Source organism: Syngnathoides biaculeatus, chromosome 2 (assembly GCF_019802595.1).
Source record: "Syngnathoides biaculeatus isolate LvHL_M chromosome 2, ASM1980259v1, whole genome shotgun sequence".
Lineage (NCBI taxonomy): Eukaryota > Metazoa > Chordata > Actinopteri > Syngnathiformes > Syngnathidae > Syngnathoides > Syngnathoides biaculeatus.
The window spans coordinates 34,764,732-34,790,537 of record NC_084641.1 but is presented as its reverse complement, the minus strand read 5'-3'; the positions used below and the strand labels follow the sequence as shown (position 1 = coordinate 34,790,537).

General features: G+C 40.2%; 1 protein-coding gene across 1 annotated transcript in view; it reads left to right on the top strand.

Annotated features, from left to right (window-relative positions):
* The first annotated feature begins 1,078 nt into the window (after positions 1–1,078).
* Positions 1,079–25,806, top strand: part of mgat5 (alpha-1,6-mannosylglycoprotein 6-beta-N-acetylglucosaminyltransferase) — a 98,848-nt gene continuing 74,120 nt past the window's right edge. Inside the window, exons 1-3 of the mRNA XM_061802492.1 lie at positions 1,079–1,438; positions 13,949–14,383; positions 20,841–21,005. Coding sequence (XP_061658476.1) covers positions 14,143–14,383; positions 20,841–21,005 — 406 coding nt within the window. The 5' untranslated portion in view covers positions 1,079–1,438; positions 13,949–14,142. The remainder of the gene's footprint in view (positions 1,439–13,948; positions 14,384–20,840; positions 21,006–25,806) is intronic.

The following is a 25,806-nucleotide window of genomic DNA, read 5'->3' as shown; positions in this document are numbered from 1 at the left end:
ATCACAGGGCACATAGAGACAAACAGCTGCACTCACAATCACCCTTAGGGGCAGTTTAGAGTGTCCAATGGATAGGTTTCCAATTACGTCACCACAGTCCCTCAGACCAATGGGATAAATTAACGATAGAAAAAACCTTCATGTGTCACCTATCACCTGTGTTCTCTGACTTCTATGACACACAAGATGACTTAATTGGCAACCTATCCATGAATGCATGTTTTTGGGACGTGGAAGGAAACCGGAGTGGCTGGAGAAAACCCACTCAAGCTCGGGGAGAACATGCAAACTCCATACAGGCCAGACCGGGATTTGAACCCCGGTCCTAAGAACTGTGAGGCCAACGCTTTACAGTTGTTCCATCGTGTCACCATATTTTGACCAATTACTTGAAATTTGATTACTGTATTTCCTGCGGGAGACCAGAAGCGCTCTCGTGGCACATTAATGTGCCACACCACGTTGGTTGGGAATCACTGCACTAAAATATCCCAGTAGAATACTGAACCCAAGATGCACCCATTACTTCCGTCTTTTGTGTAGGTGCAATGGGACAATATTAATATTTATAGTACCACTTGTAGCCCCAGGACAATGGGCATTTCCCATCTAACGGCATTTTGTATGTGCGGTAATTAATCGCTTTTTGGTGTTTTCCTATTATAAAAGGTGTTTGGGCATTTTGTTTTTGTTGCATTATTGTACCCGAGTGTAGTTTGTCCTCTGTGCGATGACTCCTTGAATTTCATTGTGCTGCAACTTTAGATCGTAGTTAATGCAGTTGCTGGGGCCGTTTTCCTACATTCCTGTTTATTAACAGTTCCAACAACACGTTACATCCCTGAATGCACCTAAGTTAACTTCGGGGAAGCCGGGTAATTTTTTTTTTTTTTCAATAGTTGGCTGCGAACCACCCAAAATCCATGCTGAGCCCAACTCATCAAATCAAAATCGCAGCTTTAAATCTATGAAACGCAAGAGGGCCGAGTTTCCTGTTGCGAGATGCAAGTTTTAGTCGGCGACCAACCAGAAGGTGGCAGCGAACACAAAGCATTCATTGAAAAGCTTCTCAGAGAGCGTCTTATGTTTTGAGCTCCCCTTTTTTGTGCTTGACTGATTGCGAATCTGAAACACAGAATAAAAATGTCATTCGAATCCAACGACAGCTTTAATATTTTTGAAGGACAAAATAGAAGTAAACACGCGTGAATGAATATATTCTCGGGGTTTGACGTGGTTTTACGCTCCAATGGGGGGCTGACACTTCCAGACAGTTCCTCCACTCGATTTTGGCTCGTGGGCTGAGCAAATAGAAAAGCTCGTGCGCTGTATATGTGGAATTCCAACCCAGCCAGCCAATTCACGATTATTTTCGCCTTTCCTTATGGATGTTTAGTCCGCTCCCAATTGACTTCGAGCTCAAAGTACGACAGAAGGGGTAAGCTCGTGACAGTGTACGAGTTAGTGTCGTCTGTGCTCGTTTTGCGCTTGTTGACTTGTCATTGCGGGGGTTCTCGTTTTGTCATGGAGCGAGCGGTGGTCGACCGAGGCCACTTTCAGCCCCAGAGGTTGCTGTTGTCGCACTCGAAGCCGTGGCTGGCACGCCTTTTCTGCAACGAAACGCCACCGAATCTGCCACCGCCGCGCTAACGTCAAAACTGGCTCTTATTCCCCGCTGTCGTTTGGCGACGCGCGTCATTGGGTTTGGGTTTTTACACAGCAGGTGTATTATATTAGCTAATGTAGCATACTAGCAATACAGTGTTGTGTACAGTATTGGGAGATTCACCCGCAATAGCAATCTTGTGTCACGGTGCTCCATCGTGCCTTTCATTCTCGGCGTCGTTTTTATTTAAACCACATAGCATACCGTAACCAATTGTCACTTTATACAATGTTCTTACGACTTCCCAAGCTGTGAGATACACTAGGCGATGTGCTAACCATAACTCGAAGGGCGGAAGTTCAGATATTTATGTTAATTTGTTTTCACCAACCAAGTATTCTGTTAGATATGTTGTTTATCCTTGAAACGTAGAACCTGCCCTTGTGGGCTGTAGCAGTCTTGTAGTTAATGTTCACCCGTTTGTGTGCAGGGTTGGTCACGTTTTGAGAACTTGCATGAACAGCAAAACACGAAACACACCCGTCTACCTGACAACAGAGATGCTTCAAGTCGTAAAATAGTGACCGAAATTGAAATTTTCCATCTCATCCCCACACGGGGTGGCGATTTTTTTTTTTTTTTTTTTTTTTTTTAACCCTGCCACGAACCTTTTTGTAGTGTACATTACTAGTTATACCAAATTCTGTGGGGAAAAATGGCATACAACATGCATTGTATGATAATGATACATTATGAACATTTATGTATGTGTTAGCTGGTCTGTGCTATTATATCATTCAGTGTGACCCATAAGAAGTGTAAGCTGAAGGCTGGAAACTAATGCAGAGTAGTGAGCTGACATCACCAACCCTCCTGTCTTTACAAAGTGCTCTTTCAGATGCATTTCTGCCTTTGGGATTATAAATCCCGGGAAAAATGAGCTTTGCTTTAGTGGCATGCCTCACTGGCAAGAAATTTTTATCAGGGTGTAAATGTGTGTTCGGGTGGGCTTGTTTGGAGAGACAGAAGGAGCAATACAGTTATGAAGATGGTGGAATGGGGGCAGAGGACTTAGTTGAGCAGATGGAATCCATGCAGGGATGTAGAACACTTGGCCTTTCATTGATTAAAAGGCTTCTATTGTCTCACTTTCTGTCAGAAATGTATCAATTTTCTTGCTTATAAAATTACAGAGGATCTGCTGCATTTTATGCCTCACTGCTTACTTAAATAAATTAATTTCATCCTGTGTTAAATTAAGGGAGGACTGCATTATCTGTGACGTATTCTTAGCTATAATCCCCGACTCAATTTGGACAAAGCTTGAAGTGCTGTCATTCATTTTTGTCGCACATCTGAGGAGGAGGTTAGAATATTGCAATTAAATTTACGTTGGGTGTGTTTGCTGATTCTTTGTGACTTTTCAAGCAAAGCCAGAAATGGAATCAGCAGGCTTCCAGGGAATCTCACAGACTTGCTGCCACTAGTAGCCCACGGTACAGACACACTTGCACCGTCTCAGCCCAGTTTCAACGAAAATATTCTTTCATCTTCTTCATCTTCTTTCACATTTTAACTTGTAGGCTCTTTCTGAGTCATCTATGGTTGTCAAATTAAATTGGGGTTATTCATTTGTAGTCTACTTGGTTTACATTGAGGAAAACCTTTGTTCAAGCAGTCACGCAAAACAACAGTCCACAGTCCCGATACATCTTTTTCACTTCTGATATGATACTGATGTTGCAGCCAAGAGTATTTGGAGATATCGATCTGATATGATACCAGCAGCGACCGTCCATACTTTTATGGCATATTTTGTAGGATTGAATGTTAGAAAATGGTTCAATCAAGTAATATTAGTCAAATGGAGAACAATTACATAATGCTCAACTGAACATGCTACATTTGAATGAAATACATAAAAAGTAACAGAAAATTTAAAAAAATCCATTTATAAATACAATAAAAACTATTATAGTATTTTTTATAGTATTTGCCGATATAGATCTGATACGTTACCAGCAGCAGCCATCCATACTTTTATGGCATATTTTGTAGCATTGAATGTTAGAAAATGGTTCAATCAAGTAATATTAGTCAAATGGAGAACAATTACATAATGTTCAACTGAACATACTACATTTGAATGAAATACATTAAAAGTAACAGAAAATTCCAAAAATTCCATTTATAAATACAATAAAAGCAAAAAATAAATGTTTAAGGTCCAAAATTATCACTATGTTTAACTTAAACATAAGCATATTCTCTAATTGAATAGAAAATACATCCATCCATTTTCCTAGGCGCTTATCCTCACAACAGTCACGGGAGTGCGAGAGCCTATCCCAGCTGTTAATGGGCAGCAGGCAGGGTACACCCTGAACTGGTTACCAGCCAAATGCAGGGCACATTGAGACCAAAAAGAGGCACACTCACAATCACACCTAGAGGCATTTTAGATTCTCCAATTAATGCAGGTTTTTGGGATGTGGGAGGAAACCCATGCAGGCACGGGGAGAACATGCAAACTCCACACAGGTGAGGCCGGGATTGAACCTGGGTCCTCAGAACTGTGAAGCCAATGTTTTACAGCTGCACCACCTTTCCACCTTGAATGGAATAAATACAAAACATATAACATATATATATATTATATAACAAACATATGGAAGTGTTTGAGCAGAGTTTGAAATGGACTGCTTGTTTTAGAGTGCTTGAATCAGAGATTTTAGAAACAGTCCTTTTTTTTTTTTCTTTCTTATACCGGTGTGGGTTAACCCTTTGGCCGCTGGCAGCATGGTTGAGCAACAGGTAACAGTGTTGGCCTCACAGTTCTGAGGACCGGGGTTTGAATCCCAGCCCTGCCTGCGTGGAGTTTGCATGTTCTCCTGCTGCCTGTGTTGGTTTTCTCCGGTCACTCTGGTTTCCTCCCACATCCCTAACACATGCAACATTAATTGGACACTCTAAATTTCCCCTTAGGTGTGATTGTGAGTGTGGCTGTTTGTCTCCATGTGCCCTGAGATTGGCTGGCAACCAGTTCAGTGTGTACCCTGCCCGTTGACAGCCGGGATAGGCTCCAGCACGGCCTGCGAACCTTGTGAGGATAAGATAGGGCTAAGAAAATGGATGGATGGATGTGAGTGCGACTGTTGTCTGTCTCTATTTGGGCTGCGACTGGCTGGCAACAAGTTTAGCGTGTACCCTGCCTCCTGCCCGATGATTGCTGGGATAGCCTCCAGCACTTCTGCAAACCTCGTGAGGATAAGCGGCTCAGAAAATGGAGGGATGGATCGAGTTTGACTGCCACGATTAAATTAGGCTAACTGTTGGGGATTTTTACATTTTAAAATGTGGCATGGATTAAATTCTTTATCCTCTGACACATGAAGACGAGTCTAAATATTGTGTTCAGATGGGGTTCAGCCATCACTCTGTTTTCTTTTATCGTAAACACTCACGGCTAGTGAGTATGCGAGGTGTATTCAGGGACACTATATGAACGGGTGTAAATATGCTGTTTTATAAAATGGTACATTGTAAAAATGGATTAGTAGGAAAAGGATTTGCATCAGAATGCTTTAGTTTAAAAAGCCTGTATAATCAGACTATCATAAAATGTAATTGATTTTGTTTTGTAATGGAAGATAAGATCACATCAAATACAGTCTGTCAGAGCTGCAAGGAATGCAAAGTTTTCATTGTTTCTGCCATAATGTGTTCTATTTTTGTTTCCACATTAAGAAGTAAGCCCTGTTTTTAGTTTAATTCTTCCATTAAAAAAAAAAAATCATTTAAGCAATATGCTTTTCTTCGTTTTTGAAATTGTTGGGTGAAAGCTGCAGCTTGCTACTAGTATGGATTGAATCGGTGGCAACATAATTGTGCATTTCGATTTCAGACTGATAGCCAATAGCAATATCGGTTTTGGACGCCCCTATTAATGACAAAAGTATACAACATCGGTTTGCATTAAAGATGTAGCGGGAGGTAGGGCCATTTGAAGTCAGTTAGGAGTTTTGTGCAAATGTTATCTGAAATAATCTGGTTCTCTTTACCAGTCCTTTTCCTCCCTTGTTTCATTTGGAATCTTGGCTCTCGCTGCATTTTTACAGTAGCACTGGTACTCATCCTCTTTTGTTCCTGTGGAAATTTTGTGCAGAAGTTATTTATTTGTTGAAGTGTGTGTGTGTGTGGTGTGTGTGTGTGTGTGTGTGTGTGTGTGTGTGTGTGTGTGTGTGTGTGGTGTGTGTGTGTGTGTGTGTGTGTGTGTGTGTGTGTGTGTGTGTGTGTTGTGTGTGTGTGTGTGAGTGTGTGAGTGAGTGAGAGAGAGAGAAAGAAATCTTGAGTTTAACCACGGAGCCAAAGCCATCAGTTCCTGTATTGACTAGCCGTTAGCATAATCAGCATGCTAGGTAGAAGAGTGATGTCTGATGTTATATTCCTCTAAAACTGCAATGCTTTATTGACAAATTACATGTACAACTATTGACCGGACTTTTTTGAAAAAGTATTTAGTAGTACATTCTATATTAAAAACTCGGGACTCACTCTGTCGACATTTCTTTGCTCTCTAATGGTTGAGGAAGCGTTCAGCGCAGAAGCAGAGTTAAAAAAAGAACAGCCAAAGTCAAGTCAAGGTATTTCTATTGGGCATTAGAGGACAACCTGGTCAAAGCATTCAGCATTACAGGACAAGGTCAAATAAATGCTCTCATCAAATTTTGATTTAATTTGGGTGATTCTTTAGCGTACCGGTACCATTTTTGTACGGGGTCGGATTGAAATGATGAGCGGGATGGATGTCTCCTCCAGGATAGCGTTTACCCACTCCTGGTTGTGTCTCGTCAAATCAAAGTAAAACTTTGCTGGAGCCCTAATTAATCTTGTGAATGCACTCCTGGGAGTGCCTGTCAAACTGTGTTGGTTACTCTGAACTGACCCCAGCAAAGTGTCCAAGTTGCAAGAGTGGCTGTTCCTCTGGAGGAATAAATGAATAATTAACAGGCGGGGCATATATGACCAGGTCTATTAAGATACACAGCCACAGTTGTCTCCATTGCAGCAGGGTCATCGTATCAGTTGCACTTCTCCTTTTAAGTCACGTAAAGACAAGTTAAAAATATATATATAACACTTGCTGTGATACCACTGTTTATTCAGTTAAAAAATGTACAATGTTTTTTTTTTTTTGTTTTAAGCTAAACAGCTACAACACTGATGTCTAACAGGGAGATGAGCCAATTCATTAAAATGGTATAAATGATTGTTTCTGGCTACAAACTGGAGAGTTTCGACGGTTTAAAGATGTTAAGTTCATAATTAACAGTTACCTGTTCTATGAACCCAGCACTCCTGAGGCAAGTATTGTGAATTCACATGAGACAGAGACATCAGACTTTGTGATAGCCTATTTATATTGAGGTGAAAATAGATATTCCTTCGTAGCTAATCCATAATTAATGCAAGAACCTGCATTTAGAGCACTTTTGACTACCGCGCAGTGTTGTTCTTCAACAAGCTCTTTAATGCATGCTATTTTAGTTTTAGGAACATGCTCAGGTCTTTTTACTGGATTGGCCCTCCTTTGGTAAGTGGCTTCAAAACTATTTTCTCATGTTTGGAAATGGAGTTGAGCCTTTACGTCGCTCAGCCCTGTGGCCCGGTCCTGACAATTTCATGAGAGAGAACAAACTGATTAGAACTCACCGGGAAAGATATGAAAGCCTAATTATTAAAAAAAACCAAAATGCTGTTTCTTGCTAAAAATCCATGCGACATTATTAACCAGTTTCATATTCTTTGGTGGATTAGGTAAACTCCTCAATTGACCAGTGGTTATAGCTGGTCAAAATGCACAACAATCATTTAAAATACTCCTGGCCTGAAATTCAATTTTTTAAGTTTTAAATATTTATCCTTTGTGTATTTTAATGGAATAAACATTTTATCTAGACACCTACATACTTTTAGATTTTGAAATTTAAAAAAAACCCCTAATTTATGGGTATTCACTGTGTTTATTAATCCCTTTTTAAGATCAATTTGTTGGTCTTTTTTTGGAATCCCTATTGGATTTTATTAGGCTGAGCAGGTGGTAATAATGTACACTTGGTCTCGGCCTTGTTTACCAGTGTCACCATGATAGCAAAATTCTGACTTTTATACCTGGGCAGCACATTGGCCAACTGCTTAGCATATATGCCTTGCAGTTCTGAGAACTCAGGTTCTTATCTGGCCTCGCCAGTCTGCACCTTCTCACTGTATCCACATGCAGTCACTCACATTTGAAAAATGTACGGGTGTGGTCAGTCATGCCCGCAGATATAAAGTTGCGGCTGTGATTAGGGATGGAATCTCAAGACCTTAAAATAATTTACTGAGTTGTTATCCCCGAGTATGTAGTTATTACCTAATACCATAATCCTAATTTATTGACACTGCACAGACTGAGACAAACATTTTTAAAGAGGTCAATAGATATTCCATTTTATTTCAATTCTAAATATTCATATAATCAAATCGTTTTTTTTCCCATCATGATTTATTGTTGTAATCTATTGTCAATCCATTGATGAAATCTAGCAGTAGATTATACCTTCCTAAAGCGTGTAGAGGGGAAAGGTTTTCAACTTCAAGATAACGCGATATCACGGGGGGAAATGACCATTTGCGATTAGACATATGGACAGACTAACGTTAGTACTTAAAGTGCGGGTGACATCCCTACAAATATTTTAAAATAGATATTGAAATGAAAAATACATATTACAGTATTCACTTCAATGTCTATATGGAAAAAAAAGTGAGCGGAGAGCGCGTCATCCATGCACAAAGGTGCGCAATTGAGTGTCCCTCGACATCCAAGTGGTCGCCATATTAGTTGCGTCATCTGTCCTTGACGTCATCGTCACTTCCGCCGTTGAAACGCGTAGTGCTACTATGGAAGCCGAACAACAGAGATATTCAGATTTTTCCGAAGCTCTTTTCGAAAAGGACAACACCACACAACCGAGTGAAGTTACCGGGGCAATATTACACTATTGTTTCGAGCCATATTCAGATGATATGCCATCACGGCCAAACCGCATCCCGTCCGATCCATTTCCGCGGCGGAGATGAACCATCGCGGCTCATCGCAGCCGGCCGGTGTGGCTTATGACAGAGCCGAGTGTTCACAGTCGAGCTGGCGCGCTTCATGCTCGCACGCGACTGAGTAACGCATTCTCGGCTGGGTTCTTCAGAGCCGCCCCCGTCGCAAAGCCCGACGTGCAGCCTTCGCGGAAGATGTGACCGCCGAACGCGGCACCTCAGCCAGTGTGGCTGAGTTTCGGCCCGCCGTGCTATATAAGAAGGGGGTGGAGCCGAGCTATGTTGCAGGCTGAGTGAGACATTGTTGGCTGGGCGACGCGCACATAAACACATTTCATACGCGGATCTTTTGTTACGTTATGAGAGAGACCGAATACGTGGTCCACCCCAAACGTTTTTTTTTTTTTTTTTTAGTAGCTGTATACACACCTACCTGTTATTTGGAACCCACGAAGATCTCGTCTTCTGCACCCGTGCAATCGATTTTTCACAACGAACAAACTTATGAAGGGTAATTCCATTCTCCCGAGTGTTCAAGCAATGTCCAGCAATGCAATGAGCCGGCATTTTGGGTAACACGAAGGAACAACGAGCTACCTTCGCGGAGTTAAAACTAATGGAAACAAACGAGTCCACGAGGGGGCGCCACTGTCCTTTACGTCACTTCCTGCTTCTTCTCGACAACAAATTCCTGAGAGCATTTTCATGGCAGGAGTTACAAAAAGCTTTATACGTCAAAATCATGTTTTGTGGTGAAAAAACACATGGGACCATATTGGCTGTGGGTTTTTCATTAATAATATACCAAAAATCATCTGTTTGACGACACTTGAGCTTAGCTCAGGGGGGGCAGGCGTGGTCGGGGGTTGGCGGGTGCACACGCGCATCGCCGCGACTGCCAGAAATAGGAGGCCGCCTTGCTAGAACACGCCTTTATGTGCGTGCGGTCGACGTATTGGCCACACCTGAATGAAGCTACTAGGTGGATGATAGTCTTAACACCTTTTTTTTTTGGGCACACCATCACACAATCAACCAAAACTGTCTCGCGATCGACGCATTGAGCACCACTGGTGTAACTGAATTTCCTTTGACACAGTTCATTATGTTGATGACTTGACCTAAATGCACTCACAGTACGTGAAGCCGCTCGTAAAATACGCTTTTAGCATAACTTCCGAACATGCTCACTACGCTTAACTTGCATTTCCTGTTTCCGGACAAATACTGATTGTTTAGGATCAGGCTTGTTTTTTTTTTTTTTTTTTTTTTTTTTTAACCACTGTTTATGAAATAAACATGTAAATTAATGTCAAGACTACACCAAATAAGTTTTCAATATCTACTTTTTGTACTTGTAACAAATTTTACGCGCATGATTTTTCATGCTCGACTGTGCAGATTTGCGAGTGTGATGGTGCGCGGGTGTGATCACGCCCATCAAAAGTGAATGAGTGCACATGGGTTGTCGCATGGTTACTCTGGTTTCCTCTAACATTCCAAAAACATGCTTGGTAGGTTAATTGGCGACTCTAAATCTCCCATAGATGTGAATGTGAGTGCGAATGGTTGTCTATGTGCCCAGCGATTGGCTGGTAATCAGATCAGGGTCTACGCCGCCCCTTGATCAATCAACTGAGATGGGCACCATCTAGCCCACAACCATAGTGAGGAGATGAGCATTACGGAAAATCTTGTAAGCTCGGAAATAATGTTTAAAGAAAAACTCAACAAACAATACAAAACGAATCAGTTGGAAGCATAAAAGCCACCAAAGCAATATTTTAACCTGAGTACAGTATCATTCACGTTTGAGAATACTTCATTGAGTCCATACTATAGTTTTGATTGCACAATAACAAAATAATTTATACATCTCAGTCTCATTGTACTTGTCTATTCTGGTGAAAATAAAAAAGGCAATGTATTCTCATATTTCATTGTGTGTAGAATACGTATGATATACATTATATGGTATTCATATATTTTAATGTTAATATTTTATATGAATAAAAGAATATTCTAATAGCAGAGATAATGTATGAGTGGTAGGTGTAGTCGGATCACTCTGACCTGTACAAATTGTGTCCAAAAAGCCGGTACACTCCTGCAAAAGATAAGGTCCAACCATTCAGGTGCTGACATAAGGAAGGCAGGTACTGTCAAAAAGAGTTTGGGAATTGTTCAGAGAGGAATTAGATACAAAGGTTGTCCATGGTACAGATTGGCAAGAAGATTTTGATACGTTTCCCTTATAGACACACTGACCAAATAAGCTCAGCAAAATTTCGCTCCCGGCCGCATGTGAACTGGGCCAAATAATGGCACCGTACTGGAATCACGAGTGGGTTTAAAACCATTTATATTTTGGGTCACATTAATTTAGGAAACATGTTTCAGCAAAGACTATTTCATCAAGGTATTGTGGACTGACAAAAGAAACTTAAGGTGTGATGAAGCATGAGGATGTGGGGAAAGCACATTTCAGCAACTTCCAATGCAGTGTGGGTCACAAGAAGGACTTGGAAAATCCCCAGCCAGCAGTGATGTCTCAACATTTTCTGCCAGACGTTTTTTTAATAAGCATAAAGTCACCGGGTTTGATGTCATGCAAGGGTCCAATGCCCATCCTTGCCAATGATGAATGAAATTGTTTCCTGAAATTGATTATTTGATAATGTGCTATATCTGAATGATTTGGATGCCCGTCGGCAGATCTGGTTTTGGTAGACTCGAATGGATCTGGTCCAATGGAGGCCTGCTAAAACAATCACAAAAAGGGCTAGGGGGCACACATATCTTCATATTCTTTATCAAATTATTTATTTGCAGGTAGTAGCTGTGACTCAGATCTCTTGAAAAGAGAAAAGAGTTAAAATAAATACAACAAAATAATCTCTGAAATTAATTTGTGTGTAAAAATGTGAAATGAGACAGGAAAAAGTATTGAACACAATAGGTGAGGGAGGTGGGAAAAGGCATCAAAAGCCAAGACACCTATACATATACACCTAAAATCTGTCAATAATCAAACAGCAATCCAGCCCCTAGCCAGGGCAAATGAATGTCAGCTGCTTCAGTCCGAATTGATGGCCTACAAAAAGATCTCATTTTCAAGATGTAAGTCAAGACATACGGTATGTCATGATAGGTAAGAGCAATGAGCTGTCTCAAGACTTAAACTGTCAATACTTTTTCCATGTCATTTCACATTATTACACAACTGAATTTCTCATTTTATTTGTTCTACGTTTTTTGTATGTATAGATTAACTGGACTGTTACAAACATCTGGTGAAAATTTCAAACCAATAGCACCTTTGGAAATATATTTAGTAAGGAAAAATCGTGACGTTAAATACTAATTTCAACCACTGTAGGAGCCATGATCGATGGATGAATTCCAGTGTATGGAAGCTCAAAGTCTTAATTCTTGACCATCTTGAAGCATGATTGCACATACTTTGCAATTTATTTTTATATTTCCCATTAATTATCAGGCTTGTTAACAATGCTCTTTTTGGGGGGTTGTCCAATTTACAATCACTTTTTTTTCGGCAGGTTTTATGGCACATAAAGGGGTCATACTGCAAAAATACAAGGATTTGAAAAGGGTGGGCAAAATTTTTTCACAGCACTGCATGTAACTATAAAAACTTACTCAAAAACTGATTTGTCCAATTTGAGAGACAGGCGAGCGCACACTAGACTCATTCCCAGAAATCTGATTTTGTATCAGATTTTAAACCAACTCTGTGGTTTACAAGTCATCATGCTCAATGATGACAAATTTTATTTTCGTTCCAAAATCTAATTTAAGGCTGGCAGTCTGAACAAGGCTGATAGATTTTTGGTACAGATCAAGCCACACACGGTCAAGAGAAGCACTACCTACCTGAGGCATGGGCAAACAACACACAATAAATAGTACTTGCACCTCTCTTCAATGCTGAGCTGTCACCATCCAAAGTTACGATCAAAAAAAAGAAAGGAGTTGTGTCCCTGAAGGACCAAACAGCACAAGACAAGAAACACAATTATGCTCCAGATTTTTATTTTTTCAGTAGATTTCAAATGTATTTTTTAACATATAAACATATTTTTAAGCATTACATCTTGCTCGCCCAAATGTATTGTGAGGGTCTGCTGGGAACGCCTGGCAGATTCCCCTGTCAGAAAGAATTTCAACATGTTCTGAGGGAGATTGATTCCGAGTGGACGATGTTCTGCGCCTGCATTGCTGAGGCGGCCAACCGAAGCTGTGGCCAAAAGGTGGTTGGTGCCTGTCATAGCCGCAACCCCTAAACACATTGGTGGACACCAACAATGAGGGATGCAGTCAAGCTGGAGAAGGAGTCCAGTCGGGCATTTTTGGCCTGTGGGAATCCCGAGGCAGCTGAAAGGTACTGGCCTCTCTGCAGAGTGTCTGGACTCTCACTTAGAGATAAGGTGAGAAGATCGGTCATATGGGACGGGCTCAGTGTCAAGCCCCTGTTCCTCTGGATTGAGAGGATCCAGATGAGGTGGCTGGAGCATCTGATGCCTCCCGGACAGCTCCTTGGCGACTTTTTCCGGGCACGTCCCACCGGAAGAGAACTAGGGGACGACCCAGGACACACTGGAGAGACTATCTCTCTCGGTTGAGTTAGGAACGCCTCGGAATCCCTCCGGTATACCTGAATGAAGTGGCTGTGGAAAGGGAAGTCTGGGTATCCCTGCTAAAGCGACTTCCCCCACGACTCGACCCGGAAAAGCGGTAGAAGATGGATGGATGGAGATTTTGGTGAAATTAAATAAATCACAATTTTTTTTATTTTTTCAAGAATATTGTATTTATTAAGATCGAAAGATCATATTAACACTGCACATAACATAACACACATGCACACACAGCACACACTGCTGATAGTGTTCCTGTTAGACTTCAGCTGAAGATCTGTAACATACTGGATGTGTCGTCAAGACTTTATCAGGGTTGGAGGGAGGTGTCGATGCAAGGGTTGTTGATTTCTTTGATTGGTTTTTTGTTAGTTTTATTGTCCCTCTGACCTCCTGGATTAAAAAAAAATTATAATTAATTTGCGGGTTCTCATTATTTGTGGTTGGGCATGGTCCCTAATTAGTGGGATTCACAAATAGTGGATGTCCACAGCATGTATAATTTTCTGTTCCTGACTGTCAATAACACAGTTTTATTAATATTCAACTAATCTGGAAAATCTGCCGACCCATGTTTTTCCTGCTGTAGAATGAAGAAGGTTGGAAGCTGAGATGGTGCTTTGTCATCAACATGGGCAAAAGAAGTTGAGGACCTGCACCCAACAAACATTGCAGCCTTGCAAAGTGACAGCTATGCCAAACCACCCCTCCTGATCCCCACCTGGACCTTTGCAGTTGTCCTACAGTTCAATCATAGAATTATAGGCTCACTGCGTCGTGAGCATGGCTACACCTTACTTGTGGAAGCTGTCGTCCCAAAAGCTTGGCTTCTTCTTGGTCAGCTTTGGGTTCATCTGGGGAATGATGCTGCTACACTTCACCATCCAGCAGCGAGCCAGCCATGAGAACAGCGCTATGCTTCGACAACAGATCCTGGACCTCAGCAAGCGATACATCAAGGCGCTAGCTGAGGAAAATCAAAGTGTCATGGATGGGCCTTATGTGGGTACCATGACTGCTTATGGTGAGTAAATGCTATTCATGCATCCATTTTCAACACCGCTTATCCTGGTTATGGTCATGGGGTGCTAGCCACAAAATCAAAACTACATCACAAATTATAACTTTTAGGTGATGAATTTAGTTTGACTTCTCAAGCATTATTTTTCCCTAAAACTTTATAGCTCAAAATTTTGGAGAGTTTTCAACTTCAATTTAAGTTTCAAGATTCTTCCAGTCAGGCAGGGGTGCTCAATATGCCGATAGCGATTGACCAGTTGTTCACAAGGCAGTTTTGGTCGATCGCGTGACGCTGTTTCCAAAAAAAAAAAAAAAAAACCTGTCATCCATCTTGTTGCTTGATTCAGGTGTGGCCAATATGTCGATTGCACGTAAAGGTGCGTTACAGCAAGCTGGCTTCCTATTTACGGCCACCACCAACCCCCCTCGTGTTTTCAAAAGTTTAAAGGGCCACTGTCATGAAATGTATGGTTTTTACTATATTATTAATGAAAAAAACGGCAGCCGACACAGACCCATGCATTTTTTTACCACAAAACATGATTTTGACATATACAGCTTTTTGTAACTTCCGTCATGAAAATCATCTTGAGGGATTTGTTTTTTAGAAGAAACAGGAAGTGATGTACATGACAGGACCACCCTCAAGTGGACTTTGTTTCTATAAGTTTTACCTCCGAGAAGGTAGCTCGTTGTTCCTTCGTGTTAGCCAAAATGCCGGCTCGTTGTATTGCTGGACATTGCTTGAACACTCGGGAGGATGGATTTACCCTTCATAAGTTTGCAAGGGACCCGGATCATGAAAAATGGATTGTTCGGATGCAGAGGATGAGAGCTTGCATAATCACGTAATCGGTCTCTCAGAACGTGACAAAAGAGCCGCGTACGTATGACAGGCATGTTAAATGTGTCGATGTGCGCGTCGAGCTCGCTATGAACAACGCTCCCACCAATGCCGCACTCAGCTGTGTGCGACGACTACGCCGTTAAGCAGCCTGGCTCGGTTCCGTGATAAGCCACCTCTGCGCCGAAAATGAGCCACCCCGGCCGAGGCGCCGCTTCCGCAGGTCAGGGCTTCGGCAAAGGCTGCGCGTTGGACTCGTGCACGGCGGCGGCTCTGAACAACACTGCCGATAATGCCGCACTCAGCTGCGTGCGATGACAACGCCGTTAAGCGCCCTGGCTGGACGGTGTTGTTCATCGCAGACGGCGGTGGCCACAACGCCGTAAAACGGCTTAGCTCAGCGCCATAATAAGCCACCTCAGTGCCGAAAATGAGCCACCCCAGCCGGCTGCAGCGAGCCACCCGGGCCAACAAGGCCGGCGGCTGGGGTAGCTCGTCGTAGCTGGCTCGAGGTGGCTTGACGCGGCGCGCCGCCGCGATGGCTCATCTCCGCTGCAGAAGTGGATCAGATGGGGAGGCGGTTTGACCGTGATCACATATTATCTGAATATGGCTGGAAAAAAATGGGGTAATATTGCCCTGGTAACTTCTTTTGGTTGTGTGATGTTCTCTTCTTCGAAAAGAGCTTCCGTGTCAGAAGGGGCATGTTCGTCTCCCATAGTAGAGTTCACCGCATGTTTTCAAAGGCGAATGTCCAGGGTGACATCACGGACTGGGGATTTAGCCAATATGGTGACCACTTGGATGTCGTCAAATGACACTTCCGCATCTTTGCGTATGGATGACCCGCTCTCCGCTCATATTTACTTTTTCGTACAGACATTGAAGTGAATAATATGTTTTTTTTATTACAATGTCTATTTTACAATGTTTATAGGGATGACACTTGACCTCTAAGGTGGGTCTGGGAATCCCTTCACAGTAAAAGTCTACATGAAAATATAAACTTAAAACTATAAAAAAATATAGAATGGAAATAAAATGGAATGGGTTGGGTAATTCCTTAGCAAAGCCAGATGTAGTTTAAAAAAAGAAAACAAAACGATATCTATTAAGTTTCGTAATTAGATATTTATTGTGCAGATCTTAAAACTCCAAAATGAAAACGATGGTGCAAAGTAACATCACTGATATTATAAATATTTAATTTGCTAACAAACAACCATAGGTGTCTCATCCTGACATATCTGGTGACATAATAATTAATTTCCATTTTTCCAATGGGTTCTTACTGTGTGGCTGTTGTATTATTTTCTTTTGGAAATTAATGTACCCGCTAATTTTGTGTTCATAGTTGGTCCTTTTCTGCTGTCTGTCTGTTTATTGGCTAAATACATGACAGTGTTTAGTCACATCAGCCAGATAGCCACAAATCATCCAGTAGTTCCTATGCAGACAAAAAAGTAGGAAGGGTGAATGAAATGTCCACTTGAATGTAATGGGTTTTTTTTGTGTGTGTATTCCCCCCCCAGTTAAATAATATACTGTAAATATAAACATGAAGGAAAGTTGGGAAACATTAGTCTGTTCCATCAGGTGGTGGCAAGGGAAGGAGCAGGGCATTTACTGTAGTTGTCATCGTTGGTTTACACAAAAACCTTCTACAGAAATAGGCCCTACTCTCAAATTATGAATTACAAATGTGCGTTCATTCACTAGATACCTTTTTCTTGACAACTTGAAAGTGTAGTGTAGTGTTACACTGGATGTGTGATAGGGGCTGTGCATAGTATAAACCTTTATTGCTCCTCTAATTCTTGTTATTTGGTTGTGATATAGACGTCAGTGCATGACAGGCTGGTGTTATTGCTATAATAACAAATACCATGGTCCAACGTCCCCTTGTAATCTTGTCATTTTCATGGTTGAGGAATTTTTTTTTTTTTTTTAAAGAAAAATTTTACTTATGGCTCCAGGTGGCACTTCACAACTGTTCAGCAGAATGAATAAATATTAGGACAGGCACAGTCCTTGTGTCCTTAAGTTTCTTCATTTGTTTATCTGTCGACATTGTGCACAAGGACAAATGGAAGCCTGTTTCACAGCACAGGGTTATGCTACATTGAGTAAATATAGCCTTTTAGCATACTATTATTATGAAACGTGTTTGGTTCTTGTTGTATAGAGAGCATTGTTTGCATAAATGTGGGCCTGGGTGATATGGAGTGAAAAATAAAAGTATTTCATATCACTTAATATGAGGGCTGTTACGATTCGTTTAAATATTAGTTTGATTCTTACCATGAATTAGTTTCAAGAAGACTGGAATGATGTGAACCAGAACAATTCAGTGGCTTGGAATCCATTCAGTCACTTATAAACTAAAAATTCAACCAGTGTGACTATGAAATCTATCCAACTAACTTCGAGCAAGATGTGGGGTACACCCTGAAATTAACAGCAATTACTCATATCTTATTCTCCCAACATTGTCGATAGTGCGTATTAGAGCAGGGGTGCCCAAACCTTTTTTGCCTCAAAATCTACCTTTCTAACAGCCAGCCTCCCTTGATCGACATACGGGGTTGGGTGTGAGGTTGGGGTATTTATCTTGCATGCTTTGTATTGCTCAGTGGTGCTTTCCCAACTTCTTACATGATAATTCAATGAATTCAACAGTTTTAAATCATACATTTCCAAAAAGCTTGTAATTAACCCATCTTCTCAAAACAAATAAAAATAATAATAATCTTGGTTTTTAAAAGACTGAATTGTTTCCTCTCCTTGTGTGGTTTCTTTCATGGGCAGAACAGTTCCTTTTTTCGATCATATCAGAAAGCACCATCAGAATAAAAATGCATAACTGGGCATCTGGAGACTCATGCAGCTGCAGTGAGAAGCACTGGCAGTCTGCGATGTCTTTACAAAGTTGCTTGGTCAAATCATCGGCCATGGCTTCACTGCATCGTGTACCGGTAGTTCTTGGTGGCTCGTTCAGTACATTTCAGTGTTTTTTTACTTGGTCCAGCTCCCCCATTTTTTTAATACCCTTACGTTGAGAAGACATAAAATTGGAAGCCAATTCGCTGGCTTGCTAGAATGTGCCGTAATGTCCACATGCACAGTGACATGTCAGAAAAGCCCAGGATAGGTGAAACCGACTTTCTGTCAATCGACGCGACACCTGAATCAAGCAAAGGGATGGATGGTAGGCTGACGCCTTTTTTTGCCACGTTGTCCTGCAATCGACCAATAATCCGTTCGTGATTGATGCATTGAGCACCCCAGATCTCGAAGTAATGATAAAGATGCGCACTTTCATTCCAGTATCCCATCGCCGCCTGGTGGTTATGAAAAAGCTGTAGAATATGTTTTCCAATATGACAGGGGGGAGTATGTATAAGTCGATATATGTACAGTTGTCCTAATAAGTTTACATTCCGTTGCAGAATTTTTTTTTTTTTCTATTATGATTTTTTTTTTTTTTTATACAACTGACTGAACAGCAATCATAAATTATTTTTGCTTTGCTTAGTGGTAAATCTTTTCTGAAATGTTTGACAGTTTAATTTGAATCCCACTTTTAAAAAATGAAATGTTTCCCCCATTCCTTCATGTTTTCTTGAAATAATTGTAGCCATCTTAGAAATTCTTGCTTGGGTAATTAAACTTATGAGAACAACTGTTGTCTCATTTATATAATAAAAGTAGTGTTGTGAATTTCTAAATAAAAGTACATTTAAAAGATATGTCTTCAAATAAAGGGTTTCAAGTTCAGGTTTTCATTTTATTATCATTACAAATAAATTTCAGAATAATTATTTAAATAAAAAACCTAGCAAAATACAGCTAATACTTGACGTTTTGATTATATTGGTAAAAATAGAATCCTCTAGTAGTTAGTGCCAAATAGAGCAATCGTCTAGTGCATTGACCATTCTGCAAAGGGCGTTAAGACTTCAAGGTATGTATGCAGTTTAAAGTGACTAGTCATGCAATAATCTGTGACTGTCAATTGTGTTGCAGATGTACGAGAAGCTAGTATTGGTAAACATATTTGCAGTGGACAGACTACTACAGTGTGTGGATGAGTAACGTATGAAATACAGAATAATAATAATAGTTGAACTGCCAGAATGTGACGATAAATAAATGGCAGTACGTTGCAGTTGAATTTAAGTTAGCTGTTTAAGAAGTTAATTTTGAGGGAGAAGAATCTGTTAGAGTGCCTGCTTGTTTTGGTTTGCATTTCTCAGTAGAACCTACCCGAGGGAAGGAGTTGGAAGAGTTGCTACCCAGGATGTGAAGGGTCCAAGGGTTACTGTAGGTAGAAGGGTTTTCCAGAGTTCTGAGATCAACTTGGGAGATCTGTATTATACATTGGTTTGCATTATAGACAATAAATCGCGGTACCTGGATACTGGACAGTTCAGGTGACATTTCCAAAATTCCTTTTGTTTGTTGTAAAACTATCAGGTAAAAATTATTCATAGAGTATTGAAAGCAAACTCATTAAGACTTTAAAGGAATAATGTGCACGTTACATCTCATCTTATCTTATTAGATGCTGTTTTTCAGCATAGAAGTACTCCAAATTAAGAATAAACGCACTAACTGTAATTGAACACAAAATATGTAATGCGTAGATGTTCTAGTCATATTTCTTACTACCCACTTGTTGTCACAATGTTTGCTTCAGTGGTTACGAAGCCGACTAAGTGATGTACAACTGTCGTGTTATCATTTTGCAGAAGTACAGTGCCTGAAATTTGCAACAATCATCCCTGTCCCCCAAAAATCAGCCATTGACAGTCTGAAATAGGCCTGTTGCACTCACACTTGTGATCATGAAGTGCTTTGAGAGGCTAGTTGCACGTCAAATCAGGTGCTCACTCCCTCCCTCAATCGACCCCTACGGGTTTGCCCACAGAGGATACCGGTCCATTCGATAAGTGCAACAAGTTCAATGGTAATTTTCTGTACCTCAATGGAGGTTTTTCATTCATTGTGTGATAGCTAGCATTTTTTATTTATCTGTTTTACAAACAAAAAGAAAAAACCCAAGGTTTTGATATATTTGAATATTCAATAGGTTTTATTCTTTTGAGTTTAGATTTCTAGTAAACTTAAACTGGAGTGTCAAATGACTTTAGGAACAAGCAATATTCACTCCTACTGTTAGCACTTTAGCAAACGATTTCTGTGATCACGTGGGATCCGCATATCATCTAGGTGCTGCTGGATAGAAGTGCTGGAGCAAAGCGTTGAATTCATTTTCTGAGATTTCTTAGATTTTTTTTTTTTTTCAGTCTTAAAATACAAACTGTCATTTTTGCTTGGAAATCTTTTTTGCAGTGAACATATTTTTGGTTACATACGTCACACTTGATGCAGCTGTGTGCAACACAGGTGCATACACATTGTGGTCTGGTTCTTTTTTATTTGAGTATAATGACTATTATCAGGAGGAGGCAAAATCAAATAATGATCAAATTTAAATTAATTTTCCAGCCTTATCTCAGCCAGATGAGTTCGTATTAGTATGTTTTTATTGGTTGTGTGATTAAAAGACAATTAATTTGTTGTGCCTGACTGCAATGATGCTCATTACTTGCAGACTTAAAGAAGACCCTTGCAGTTCTGCTTGATAACATTATGCTGAGGCTGGCCAAGCTGGAGTCAAAGGTTGAGAACATCTACAACAGCAGCGGAAGTATTCTAACCAATGGCTCCAGCACCTCCACACCAAGCTCCACCAATCCAGAAAAAGTTAATGTGGCTGGTAAGTCTCTCATTGGCTTATAAACATACATTACTCTGCTGATAACATACAGACTGCAAAGATCTCGCAATTTATCACAATGCTGATTATTATTTTTGTTATTATTATTATTATTATTATTTTGTCAGCACTTTTCATCAGTGTGAATGATTTATTATGTTTTACTGCGCTTATTCTCTTCCTAAATAAAATCTCTCTTTATCGTGCCCATATGACATATGTCGACTTGCAAATACAGATGAAGCAGAGTGGTTTAGTGTTGTAGTGCAAAATAATTTCTTTTCAAAGTGAAGAGTTTGTTTTCAAAACGCGACATAGGCATTTTTTCAGATTTACGAAACTCGCGCCAAAATTATCCAGCTCCGAATGGTAGTTATCGGGATACTCTGATTTTTGTTCAAAGTGCTACATATCGTTCTATATCAGCCAAGGAAGATCGCGTTTTATTTCAAAATGCGACATATCGAGATCTTATTTAGACATAATTTCGTTCAATCAGCGTGCGCTGCTGAAGCAAGCAGCATCCAATCAAAATTCGTCTAGAGGGAAGTTCCGGTATCTTCCACATCATCATCCAAAATGGCTGCGCCCACGTTTGAGAGAGAGATGCTAATGCCGAGTTTGATTTTATATACGAGACACCGGAGAGAATGAAGCTGGGAAGGAAAAGAAACCCAGTGGAAACGGGGTCAGAAAAGAAGAAGCGCTTCAAGTGTTTCTTGCTTTCAAGCTGAACTAAGTCTTGTATTTTGTTTATCAATGTTTGATAATATCGAATAAATGAATCAGTGATTGTGCTGGTTTACTTGCAGGATGTCCCATTGTGAGGGTGCTTTTCCTATTTAATTTTAATTCTTTATGAAATTATTGCAATTTAATAATTCAGTTCTCATCCAAGTACCATTGTATCTGAATGTAATAAACATACTGTTTTGTCTGATTGTGTAATGCTTGAATAGTAATTTTGTTGTTCAAAATATTTCACCAACGATCATTAATGAATAAATAAATTTTTTTATAATTCCATGCAATCTTTTTTTTTGCCATTTTTTATAAGGAAAGTTATCGGCTATGACTTGAGAAAAGTTGACATTAAAAGGAAATCAACACCCTTGGAGTAGACTCAATTTCTGTCTATGAGCATTATGAATACTGTTATTATTACTACAGACTTATATCCTATTCTGCAGTGTTCTTTCCCCCGACAGCGACAGCTATAAATAAAATCGAAAGAAAGCAGACTCAATGAGTCAGATTTCAAACAGTGAATTTGTGAGTTTGAAACTGATTTCATTTTGGAGATGTGTGTATGAGATCGACTACCTATTTTTTTTCTGCTGGTATTCCTCGCAACCCATATTAACCTTGGTTGAAGCAGTTTACTTTCTTAATGATCTCACATCAACTTATAAACAAAATTAATCAACTGAGTGACACAATGCCTGCAGATGTCGGATTGTAGAATCGCATACAGATACACAAAATTACAATGATGTAAACTAAGCCTTTCCAAGACCTCATACTGAAAAAACAAACAGTTTCTAAATAACTGAAAAACACCTTTTTAAAAGAAATTCCCATTTTTTTCATCTCCTTTTTCAACATCTGACATTAGTGAGCTAATTGTGAAAATTGTGACTGGTGACTGACCCTTATTTCTGATACCTAACTCTCTAAATGTGGTGGTAATGGTCTTAAATATTATTTTAAAATGCTTGAAATGTTGAAAGGCAAATAGTTTTCATGATTGCCTATCAAAAGCAACTGATTTTTTTAAAAAAAAATACAGCTGCTCCTGAAGGTTTGAGTCGAAATTTGGATATGTCTCACTTTGCCAAGAATAGAATGTTTGGATATGTCTCATTTTGGAGAAAAAATGAAATTTGTCATCAAAAAAACTCGGTGAATATTAAAGCCAATATTTTTTTGTAGTATGGTGTTTAGTTACTTTTTAGCATCTCTTTCCATCCCCCAATAGTTAGAAACATAAATTGAGTTTATTGTTTTCACTTCAATACCAAGCCCTTTTCTCAAAATGAAAAAAAACGCATATGTCTCATTTTGAAAACAAACTCTTCAAGTGTACCTGTTCAGGAAAAATAATCACTCACTCTGACAGCAAACACAGCAACATAGCACAGGACACCAACTATTAGTCAGAAGAGGTTCTGTTTGAAATGTATCACGGTTTCACTTCAGAACGTGCACAAGTTAAACTTATATTGGGCCCAAAAAATGTCATGGTTGTGATTTCCTGTACTTCAGAATTAGAATTAAGGTTGGTAGATGAGGGTTTTTTTTTTTTTTTTTTTTTTTTTTTTTTACAAAATATTTTTACTCTGTCTCAAGCATGTGGTGCCGCCATTTGCATAATGAGATCAACATTCATGATGGCGTCTCGCATGGTGAAACATTGGAACATTTGCAGAGATGATAAACTGCAGCATGGTGGTCCAGCTGTTAAGCGTTGGCCTCACAGTTCTGTGGACCAGGGTTCAATCCCAGGCCCGACTGTGTAGAGTTTGCATGTTCTCCCCGTGCCTGCCTGGGTTTTCTCTGGGCACTCTGGTTTCCTACCACATCCCAAAAACATGTATTATTTGGACACTCTAAATTGAAGTTTTAAGTGTGGTTGTGAGTGTGACTGTTGTCCGTCTCTATGTGCCTCATGATTGTCTGACAACCAGTTCAGGGAGTTCCCTGCCTCCTGCCCATTGACAGCTAATAAAGGCTCCAGCACTCCCGTGACCCTTGTGAGGATAACCGGCTAAGAAAATGGATGGATGGACAAATAAACATGATTTTGTCATGAATGAGGCAGAGGGTAGGACCCAGATTAAGGAAGCGAAGACATAAGTATGGATTTTAGGAAGGTTTATTGGCAGGCAGAGTTCATACATGGGACGGCAGTCCTACAGGGCGATGGTACAAAAATCCCAAAGTCAGAGGCTAGGTCCAAAAAACATGAAACGATGTCAGAAATCAGACATGGCAAAACATGAAACTGTAACTTGACTTGACATAGCTCAGTTACACTACTACACTGACGCTCGTGAACACACTTTCATTCAACACACAATGATCTAGCAATGAGTGGCTTGAAAAACAAGGCTTACTGTAATTTCTCATGTAAAATGCATCCTGAAGTATAATGTGCACACGCAAAGTTGACCTTGAAAAATCAGGAAAACCCTTCTACCAATGTACAATGTGGATCACCAATTTGCTGCCTATCTATATGCTCAAAATATTAGGAATTATGCGGTATTTCTACTTTGCTAGGTTTGGACTTTTATTGATTTACTTGTATTGTTTTACGAAAAAAAAATGTCTTGACAACAATCAATAATAATGTTTGTGCATGTACAGATGTAGCGGTAATATTTATTTCGGGACAGGCCACAGGACACGATTGTCCTGGTCCCTGTAATTGTCAGAACAGAATCCCTCACCCAACTAAAATAAATGCTCAATGAGGGCATAACACTTTATTACTTTTATGATTATGTATTACAGACTTAAATAAACTATTTAACGCTGAAGTTTGAGCTCCCTCTAAAGATTTTCTATTGATCTTAGGCCTTTAAACTGGCTAAGCCACTCCAGAGCCTTAACATGGTTCTTATGGAGCCTCTCCTTGGTTATTTAACTTGGCTGTGTGCTTTTGGTCATTGTCATGTTGGAGGACCCAGCCATGACCCATCTTCAATCGTCTAACTGAGGCAAGGATATTGTTCTCCAAAATCTCCAAATAGATGACCCCGGTCATTCTGTCCTTAATAAAGTGCAGTCATCCTATCCCCTGTGCAGAAAAACGCCTCCCAAACCATGATGCTTCCACCCCCATGCTTCACGGTAGGGATGATGTTTTTGGGATGATATTCCTCATACTTCCTCCTCCAAACACGGCGGGTGGAATGAAGACCAAAAAGTTCTATTTTGGTCTCATCTGACCACATAACTTTCTCCCATGACTCCTCTGACCATCCATGACCATCGGCAATTTTAAGACGGGCGTGGACATGTGCTGATTTAAAAAGAGGAACCTTCCGTGCCATTCATGATTTTAAACCATGACGTCTTACTGTATTACTCACAGCAACCTTGGAAACAGTAATGCTAGCTCTCTTCAGGTCATTGACCAGCTCCTCTCGTGTAGCTCATCACCTTTCTTAGTATCATTGACACCCCACGAGGTGAGATCTTGCTTGGAGCCCCAGTCCAAGGAAGATTGACACTTTTTAGCTTCCTCTCTTTTGTAAAAGTTTTTTCCAACAGTTGATCTTTTTTTCACCAAGCAGCTTGGCAGTTGCCCCATTGTCCTTTCCAGCCTTGTGGAGGTCTAAAATTTTGACTCTGGTGTCTTTGGACAGCTCTTTGGTTCTTAGACATGTTAGAAGTTGGAGTTTTACTAATTGTGTGGTGTGGACAGGTGTCTTTACGCAGTGAATGATCTCAAATGTGCTTCTAGTTTAGAATAACAAGTGGATTGTAGGTTGATGTTTTAGAGATGGAGTAACAGGTCTTTAATGCCAGAATTATTGCTTGTTGGCAGGTGTTAAAATACTTACTTGCAGCAGTAACATACAAATTATTTTTAAAAATCACACATTGTGATTTACATTTATTTTTTGATTGTCTCTCACAGTGGACATGCAACTTTGATGAAAACTTCAGACCTCTCTGGGATTTGAAAGTGGGAGATCTTGGATAATCGCAGGGTGCTCAAATTTTCCTTCCTGTAAATATGTGGGGTACCGCTTATCTTCACTAGGATCACATCTATGGGCAATTTAGAGTC